Source organism: Petaurus breviceps, unplaced genomic scaffold (assembly GCF_028583685.1).
Source record: "Petaurus breviceps papuanus isolate PSGF00001 unplaced genomic scaffold, PetGlider_PUasm1.0 188, whole genome shotgun sequence".
NCBI lineage: Eukaryota > Metazoa > Chordata > Mammalia > Diprotodontia > Petauridae > Petaurus > Petaurus breviceps.
Window position 1 is genome coordinate 2,231,334 of NW_027185804.1, and position 10,045 is coordinate 2,241,378.

General features: G+C 42.2%; 1 protein-coding gene across 4 annotated transcripts in view; it reads right to left on the reverse strand.

Moving 5' to 3' along the window:
* Positions 1–10,045, reverse strand: part of INSC (INSC spindle orientation adaptor protein) — a 174,540-nt gene that overhangs the window by 24,931 nt on the left and 139,564 nt on the right. For all 4 annotated transcript variants that reach the window (XM_069091146.1, XM_069091147.1, XM_069091144.1 and 1 more), the window contains exon 8: positions 1,902–2,073. In XM_069091146.1, the coding sequence (XP_068947247.1) occupies positions 1,902–2,073 (172 nt within the window). The remainder of the gene's footprint in view (positions 1–1,901; positions 2,074–10,045) is intronic.

The following is a 10,045-nucleotide window of genomic DNA, read 5'->3' on the forward strand; positions in this document are numbered from 1 at the left end:
AAGAAGGAAGGAAGGAAGGAAGGAAGGAAGGAAGGAAGGAAGGAAGGAAGGAAGGAAGGAAGGAAGGAAGGAAGGAAGGAAGGAAGGAAGGAAGGAAGGAAGGAAGGAAGGAAGATGGAGGAGATGTACATCCAACTTTTCCTGACATTTTTTAGTTCTTCCCCATCTCCCTGGTGCCCAGCTCCCCCCAAGAAATAGCCCATTTACTAGGGTAGAATGCATAGTGCTGCTCACCCAGGGGAGATTCTGTTAAGAAGTCAGGGCTGGACAGACTTTGGGGACTAGGAGGAGGGAGACACAGGGAAAGAGCAGCAGAGAAAGGGATAGACAAATAGTCCTATGTCTTGATCCAAGCATTTCTTCAACCTTGAACAAACTAGGAGGACTTCCATTTATTTCCCCCCAGTTCTGGTCTGTGAGCACTGTAGCCTCCAGTTAAAAGAATCAGATTAGTCTTAACCCTTCTCACTTTCCTCAAGTTCATCAAATTCCAAGTCCTAGTTCAGTGTCTCCCAATTTCTGAAGGGATATCTCAAAATTCTCTAAAATTATAAAATATAAACATTTAAACTATATATGTATATATATTTATATCATATTCACATATTGAGATACAAACTGGACTGCAATTTTATTGGTATTGGGAATTCTCAAACAAGGAAAAGCAGGTTGGCACCATTTTCACCTGGCAATTTAAGGTCTTAGAGAGCTGGTGAGATCCCAGAGAGGTTAAGAGATTTGCATAGCATCACACAGCCAGGATGTGGCTTAAGTAGTATCTGGACTGAGGTTTTCCTGGCTTCTAGGCTTGCTCTCTACCCATTACATCTTCCTGTATATGTATGTATACATACACTTCATATGTCCATTCTAGGGAATGTGGGAGGAAGGGGAGCTGGGAACAGGTAGCCTGACAAAGTAGAGATGTCCAGAATTAGGAGGTAGAGAGCATGGATTTGAACCCTAACCTTATATAAGACAGGCATTCTGGGACAGAGAAAAGGGGTCCTGGATTTGGAATCAGAGGGCATGGAGTTTGAATCCTGGATCTGCCACTTATTTATTGGTCATATCTGAGTCATAAATGGTCGTTACCATCTGCTTTGTCAGTGCATCCTAAGGACCATGGGATTTTTTCATTTGAATTGAAGGGGAAAACTTCCATATATGCTGACTCCCTCTTTGGAAGGTAAGCTCCTTGAGGGCAAGACCTATCTTCCTTTACCATTACTCTGAAGCTTAGCACAAAGCTTTGTACATAGCATCTACTAAAGTAAATATTTTATTCATCCATCCATCCATCCATTCATTCTTAGACTGACTTCACTTTTCTGGGCCTCAGTTTCCTTATATATAAAATTAGAGGTTTAGACTTGACGGTCTCTAAGATCCTTCTAGTCCCAAACCTATGGTCCTGTGATTATTCCCAAGATGTTTCTCCTCTCAGAGTCTTGGTTTCCTCACCTACAAAATGAGAGGTTTGCAGCAGACATCTCCAAGGTTCTTCTGCCTCTATCCCCTATGAGTCCTCTCTAGCAAAGTCGAGATGCAGGCTTTAGTCCTGATTTTGCCACTAACTTACTGGGTGACTTTGGTCCAGTACCACCCCTCCTTAGTGCTCAGTTTGAATGAGGCAATTCAAAGTCCCTTCTGACTCTGACAGCCTATATTCTATTATTTTGAAGTTGGAATCTTGACAATAAATAGGGTTTGAGACCAAAAGGGACAAATATCTAACAGTGGAATGACAGGCTGAAAGAGAAGTTTAGAAGCACCAGGGCCTTCCTAGTGCCTCTTAAATAATACTGCATGGTTGGCCTCCTACACATAAGACAGGTCCTGAGGCTCCTCTGGTCCCCATTCCTGCTGATTCTCCCTAACATCTAACCACAGTCACTCACTGATGAGGGCCGTCACGATCTCCTCCATACTCTCCAGGAAGCTGCTGAGATGCTGGGTCACAGGCAGGTGTGGAGAGGTGATCTGGGCGACCACAGCTGCTGCCTCTGCTCGGGTAGCTTCTGAGTGGCTACTGTCGGTCAGGATGTCAGCCAGGCACAGAATGCCGTCCACCTGGAGATGACAGAAGGTAGAGAAGCCCCACTGGGAAACTGGGTCTTAGAATATGATGCTGTCCTTACCTTCCTCTCCCCACCCCTTCCCCCCAGCAGAAGTAGTATGACAAGAGAAAGTACCTTGGACAGAGGCATCAGCCCAGCCTCAAACACAACACTGGGTTTTGAGTCAGAAGACTGAGTTCCAGTCCTCAATCTGACCCTTAGTAAGGCACCTTGCCCAGTCTTCCTACCTTTCTGAGAGTTCCCACCTCACCCCATAACTGAAACTGCTAATTCCAAGGTTACCCATGATCTCTCTTTATAGCTAAATCCCATGGTCTTTATTCCATCCTTATCCTCCTTGACCTCTCTGAGTTTTTGACATCATTGATCATCTCTCCTCCTTGGATTCCACGATTTTCCAGTTTCCTGATTCTCTTCCTTATCTATCTGACTGCTCCTTCTCACATACCTTTGCTAGTTCATCACTCATCTGCTGCTTCCTAAGCAGCAGTCACACACACACACACACACACACACACACACACACGGCTTTGCCCTAGACCCTCTTCTCTCTATAATCCCTGTTCTCTCATTAGCTTTATCCACTCCTATGTGTTCAATTATTATCTACATGTAGATTACTCATAAATTTATGTAATCCCTCTCCTGACCTTCATTTTTTATCCCTAACTGCCTGCTGGACATTTCCACTTAGATATGCCTTTAGCATCAAGATATTCAAGACAGAATTTATTTTCCCCACTTAACTCTGCTGTTTCTAGACTTATCTCTATGTGTTAAAGACACACCATGTTCCAGTTACCTGGGTTTCTGACTTCAGGTTTATATTTAACTCTTCTCTCTTTCCTCCAACCCCTCAAATTCAAGTTTTATCAATTCTCTCTCCACAATGTTTCGTGCATCTATTCCCTTCTCTGCCTTCACACTACTTACTACTAATATAGTTTATCAAAACCTTGACTATTGCAATAACTCCTTAGTCAGTATCCTTGCCTTCAGCCTCTCCCCCTTTTGATCCCTAATCAATCCTCCACACAGCTAATAAAGCAACCTCCCTAAAGCATAGGTTTGACCACACGTCCCCTGGGATTCAAGTCTTGGCTCAGACATTTCCAAGCAAGACATGACCTTGGGAAAATCCATTTTCCCTCTGTATTTCCTCTACTCTGTAAAATTGGAGGGAGGGGTAGAGTAAATTCCATGTTAGGTCTCCCTCAGCTATAAATCCTGAGATGCTATAGAAATCAAGGGTGCCCCAATCCCTATATCAAATGCTTTGATTCCTCTAAGAGGAAACCCTTGTGTGGGAGAGAGATCAAAGCAGGAGTAGGGTCCCTGTGTTCCTAATCCAACACAATCTTGACCAAGCCCTTTCCCTCCTCTGAGTGTCAACTTCCTCCTCTAAAATGAACGGGTTGGATTAGATCAAGGGACTTAGAAAGGTATTAGATAGACATCACCAGGCACTAGGTATGATAGCAAGGGGGATGAATTTGGAATCAGAGGACCTAGGTTTAAATCTCTGTTCTTTCACTCAGTCTCTTCATGATTTGGGGCAATCACTTGACTTCTCAGAGATGGTTTACCCTCTGTAAAAAGGAGTGAGTTGACCTTAATGGTCTCTAAAGTCACTTCCTGCCCTGACTCTATGACCCTGTAACCTTATGATGATATCTAATCCAACTTCTCACTTAGCAGACAATGGGAGAATTAATGATCTCTAAAGTTCCCTTCCAGATCTCAATACAATGGATCTGTGGTCTGTCAATCAGTCAATACTCAACAAACACTTGTTAAGTGCCTACTATGAGACAGGCATTTTACCAAGGGTTGAGGATTCAAAGAAAGGCCAAAAAGCAGTCCCTGTTCAGTAACTCATAATCAAATCTGAAGATACAAAAGTTTCAGAGCTAAATTTACATGACCATAAAGAAGTATTATTGAGTTTTCCATCTATTCCCTGACTCATTTGCAATAGAGGAAAGGGGGAGAAGCCAGCCAAGGAATCCCGGCAGTCACACAATGTGTGGGGGAAGCATGGAGTGAGGGGCTGCCTTCTACCTCCAGTGGACCTGGGGTTGGAGGAAGCCTTTCCCAAACTGACCTGACTGGCAATGTTGGTCTGCATTCCCACCTCAAGGTCATCCCTTGCCCATATGAGTGGGATGCTATAAGATCAGTATCGTACAGGAAAAGAGCTCTGACTTTAGAGTCAGAGAATTTCTGACACTCCCTGTGTGATCTTGGATGAGTCACAGACTCCCTTGAATTCACTTTACTCATATGTAAATATGAGGGGTGATCTGAGGGTCCCTAAGCTTCCCACTAGCTTTAAATTCTCTGCCCACAGATGTCCTGACCCCTTCTCCATGGGGTCTTTTTTTCCTACTCTTTAGTTATCTCCTACCCATTCCAATGTGCGAACCAGGTGGGAGTTGATGGGGAGAGTGTTGCTGGGACCCATCTGACCCTGACATTCCATGCTAGTCCCTCCCTGTCTTCATTTCCTGCCACTCATCCTCAAGTGACTCTTTAAAAGCTCCCACTCTGTTATTTATTAGAGTAGGATTTTGTGTTACCTCCATTAATGGTCCAGGATGGGTATAAATTCTGTTATTTGGTGAAGTGTCTGACAATGAGGGAATTAGAGAGACAGGCAAAGCTGTCAGACCCTGGGGAGGCCAAAGGACTCTGTCTGGCATGAATCATGTTGATGGCTTCTTTGAGAAAGAATACAAATGCCCTGCTGGGTCTCTGACAGAGTGTAAGCACACTCTCAGCACTGATGGCAATATCACACTGGTGGGCTCTAATTTGCTCAGGTCTCAAATGGAGCGATGAAGAGACAATCTGTGCCCAGAAACAGGAAGCAAACTGATTGAGAGCTTTTCAAGCCTTTTCAAATAAGCTGTCCTTGCTCCCTCCTGCCAAATTCCACCTGCTCGGGGTAAGAGGCTTAGAACCAGAAGGGAATCTCAGAGGTCATCTAGTCCAGTCCCTTCAAATAAGGAAACTGAGGCCTGAGAGGTTGGAATAGGGTTGAGGGGTCAGAGTTGGGAGATACCCCAGAGTTTATCACATTCAATCCCCCTGAGGAAACTAAAGCCCAGAGAAATCATAAAATAATAGATTTACAGCTAGGGGAGGTCCTAGAAGTCTGGAAATCCAGACCTCTCATTTTACAGGTGAAGAAACTGAGGCCCAAAGATTCAGGAGATGATAGATTTAGGACTGGGGATGCAACTCCAACAAATGAAACAATACCTACTCAAAAGAATCTTACATTCTAGCAGGGGAGCAATGAATTGGAACAATGAATTGTCTGGTTTGACTGAGGCAGAGGATGTGTGAAGGGGGATTGGGAGTAATAAAGCTGGAAATGTTGATGGGAACCCAATTGGGGAAGAGTTTGAATGCCAAGCAAAGGACTTAAGGACTTACTTAGCAAACAATATGAAGAGATTCTGAGGCAGGGAGTGACAGGGTCAGATGTGTGCATTAGGAAGATTACATGGGCAGTGGCACAAGGAATAAAAAGTGAGAGCCTAGAGTCAGGAGGCAAAGTTAACAGCTAGTGCAGTGGTCCAGGTAGGAGGCAATGAGAGAATGGATTGGGATAGAGGAAGTGAAAGATTGAAAAGATAGGGTAAAGATAGAACTGACAATCCTTGGCAAACAAGTGAATGAATAGAGGAGGGAAGAGGGAAAAGGAAGGAAACAAGCATTTTTTTAAGTGTCTATGTGTCGTTTACAAATATGTTCACATTTGATCCTTAAAATAATCCTAGGAGGTAGGTGATACTATAATCCCTAATTTTACGGTTGAGGAAACTAAGGCAGACAGAGGTTAAAGGACTTGCCCAGCATCATACAGCTTGTAAACATTTAAGGCTAGATCTGGATTGTCTTTTTGATTCCAGGCCCAGCACTCTAGCCATTTAGCTAGGGTGGGAGCAATGAGAAAGAGGAAGAGAAAAAAGGTTAAGATAACTCCAAGATTGTAAGCCTAGGAGATTTAGGGGGAGAGTGACTATAATTCATAAAAATAAGGAAGTTAGAGGGTCAAATATAGAGAACTGAAAGGGACCTCCAAGGCCATCTTGTCCAACTTCCCTATTTTAAGATGATGAAACTTGAGACCCAGAAAGATGGAGTGATTTACTCAGTGTCACATGAGTCATAAATTTCTGAGGTAAGAGTTGAACCCAGGACATATAAGATATTTCTTCCCAAGTTTGGATGTTCTTCTGTCTAAAAATTCACTGGTTTTTTTTGTTTTTTGTATTTTTTGACACACTTGAGTAAAGCTAAGATCATAACAATATGTCTGATTCTTATTTCCCTCATTTATAAAATGAGATAGATACATATATACCAAGCTATTTATAGGAGCACTTTGTAACAGCCAAGAATAGGTTTACAGGGTTCCTTGCCAACTTTAAAACTTCATACTCAGCACTGTCCACTCAGCCCAAAGCATCCACCCACTCTCCAGTCCCTGGACAGCTCCTTGGGACCTCATCTATTCTCTGACCCAAGTCCAGACAACTGGACCAACCTAAAACTTTTATGGGGAAGGGCAACCAAGGCCAGCTACTGATCTACAAGGTTCAGCCCCATTTCTGACCTCAATTCTTTGTAACCTCATTCAGTTATCATTATGATTATCTTTTCCACATTGAAAGAATTAAGGGAGTGGTGCCTCACAATCTGGAAAATCTGTGTAAAATTTTTTTGGCCCTCCCTTCGTACCAGAGAAGAAATCTGAATTTTTTCTTTTTCTTTTATGAGGTATTTACAGTACCTTATTGTGAAATTTGACTTAAGTATTTGGTCATGGGCTCTGTATTTTCTGCTGGCCTTCATATGTCATCTGTGGCTTCTGCAAAACTCCCCAAAAATTTCCATTTAATTTCTTTGGTGTTTTTTTTGGAGGGGGGAAGACAAGGCAGTTTGGGTTAAGTCACTTGTCTAAGGTCACAGAGCTAGTTAAATGTCAAGTATCTGAGGTGGGATTTGAACTCAGGTCCTCCTGACTGCAGGGCCAGTGCTCTATTCACTTTGCCACCTAGCTTCCCCCTCCATTTAATTTCTTATGTCAACCTGCAATACATAGAAACCATGATGGGGAAAGTAGAGATGTGGAAGGGATAACTGTATTTAAATGTTCTGCTACTGTTCCAGAAGTTCTATCTACTAGCCCAGGAGAGAGGGAGAAAAATAGGATGAAAGGTAGAAAGAAGAGAAAGAAAAAGGATGGAGGATAAACGTAGCTCTTAAGTACCTACTATGCCGGGACAAATGGGAAAAATTAAACAATCCCTACTCTTAAGGAACTTACAGAGGAAGAAAAGAACCCAATAATGTCAGCGATTTCTATTCCACCCTCTTCACTTTGCAGATAAGGAAACTGAGGCCCAAGGAGGGCAATCAGACAGTCAGTAAATAACATTTATTAAATACCTACTATGTGCCAGGCACTGTGCTAAGCACTGGGACTACAAAAAGAGACAAAAGGCATCCCTTGCCTTCAAGGAGCTCACATTCTATTGGGAGAGACAACATGCAAACTCACATTGCACAAATAACTGGTCCAGAGTCACAAAGAGAAGGAGGGGGAAGAAGGGGAGGAGGAGAAGAAGAAGGTTTGGGTGAGCCCAGGACTGTTCCCCACAACACCTGATGGCACAATGTGCCATGAGAAACAGCCCCCACTGGCTGCCTTTGCCTGGCTCTGGCCCCATTTTGGAGAGGCAGGCATCAGTGGCATGCCATCAGCAGGCTCCCCCTCCTCAGCAATACATTTAAAAATGACAGGAAGATAATCTACTAAAAAGCCCTTTCATGTCCCTAAAGAAATTGCTGCTCAAAGCACTTACAAAATTAGTTTTTACACTGAGAGGGGACCTGGACCACTGCCCTGCCTTCGACTGCTTGGAGAAGAGTGGGGGGACAGGGTCTGAACAGGTTTGATTGTTACCCTTACTGAGCAGCAAAAGCAAAGAGGTCATGTAGATAATAGGCACAAAAAAACCGAGAGCCATTCTCTGTAGACCAGAGATGGCCGCATGTGTATATGAGGAAGACACAATGGTAAACCCTTTGTCAGATTTACCAACAATAGCTTCCCATTGATCATTGAAAAAAGCATCAGGCTTTGGCTTTTATGTAAATATCTAAAGGGCCCAGAGCCCTACTTACAAAATCTAATTCTATTTCATGAAAGCCAGTCAGGCTGCTCTGTGGTTAGTGGGTGGCTCCTGCCTGTTGAGTGGGTTGGGGGCACAGGGAAGGGAGGACTGCTGGGTAATCACAGTGGTCTCATTATCACTGGTGATGGGGAGAGGAGCACTTAAAGAAATGGAGTTTTCACATGCCTAATTGTCTGATAGAGTGGAGCATCACAGGTCTCTGGGTAAAAGGACTGAGATCAGTTTGGCATTTAGAAGGATGAACCCCCATTCCAAATTCATATATATTATGCATGTGTCCTGTTGCTGAGGAAAAAAACCTCTTTATGTAGGTAAACATGAATATTGATGCTTACCATAGCATAGGTTAGAGAACAATGGGTAGAAAGAGTTCTAGACCAGAGGATGGAATGGCAGATAGAATTATATAAGCAACAAGTGAAAAAAAACAGAGATAGGGATCTAATACACAGAAATTTATGATTCTGTTCACTAAAAAGGGGAAGATATGAAAAATTCTTGAATGGATTCTAAAATTAATCCTTTGTAAAGATTTTAAAGACAGAATCACTAGAAAGAAGCAAGAGTTTGTGAAATACCATCATGTCAAATCTGTTAGACAGTCAGGGAGAACTCCCTAGATTTGGATTTTCTGAATTTCAGCAAGTATTTGATAAAACTCTCCTCTGTATCCTTGAAGATAAAGTAAGAAAAGACATGAGCTTGCTTTTTCCGTACTCTCTAAATTTTCTCCAGCAATCATATTACTATATACAAAAAGCATTAAGTAATGGACCAATGTCAGTCCAGAAAGTCAGACTATCCCAGCTAAATTCAAGGAAGTCCATCACTGGGTTAGACTGTGAACTCCTTGAAAACAGAGACTGGGTTTTTACCTTTCTGTGTATTCCTGGCTTTTAGCACAGTGCCTAGCACATAGTAGGTGTGTGATAAATACTTTGTCTTGTTTGCCTTGACTTGTTGGCTTCACCTGGTTGAGAAGCAAATGAATTTTTCAGCAGTAATAATTTTTATAAAGATCATCAACTGAAGCATAGAGCAAGACTCTTAATCTCTTTGCATCATGAACCTCTGAGTTCAGATCTGACCTCAGACACTTACTAGTTATGTGACCCTGGGCAAGTCACTTAACCATGTTTGCTTCAGTTTCCTCATTTGTAAAATGAGTTGGAAAAAGAAATGTCAAAACACTTTATTATCTTTGCTAAGAAAATCCTAAATGGGGTCACAAAGAGTTGGACAAGACTGAAACAAGTAAACAAAAAAATCATGAACCCCTTTGATAATCTGGAGCACCCTTCTTAGAATAGTTTTTCAATATATAAAATACATAGAATTACAAAGGAAATTAATTATATTGAAATACAAATGTCAAAATGTTTTTAAACTAATTTCATGTCAGGTTAAGAGCCCCTGGTACAGATGGATTACAATTTATATCCATGAAGGAAATACCCAAATGAAATTATAGATCCTGAAAGTATTGAATAAGTCATTCCAGAAAGAGTTCTATAACACCGCAGGGCTCTATCAGAGGCTCCATCTTGGTCAAGATTTTTTAATACAAGTTTTTATTCACATCTTCTGTTTTGCTTTCTACATCACCATAATTTCCCCCATTATCCTTTCCTCTTCCCTTTCCTTGGAGCTATCCCATATAACAAATAACATTAGAATGAAAGGAAGGAAGGAAGAAAAGAAGGAGGGAAGGAAGGAAGGAAGGAAGGAAGGAAGGAAGGAAGGAAGGAAGGA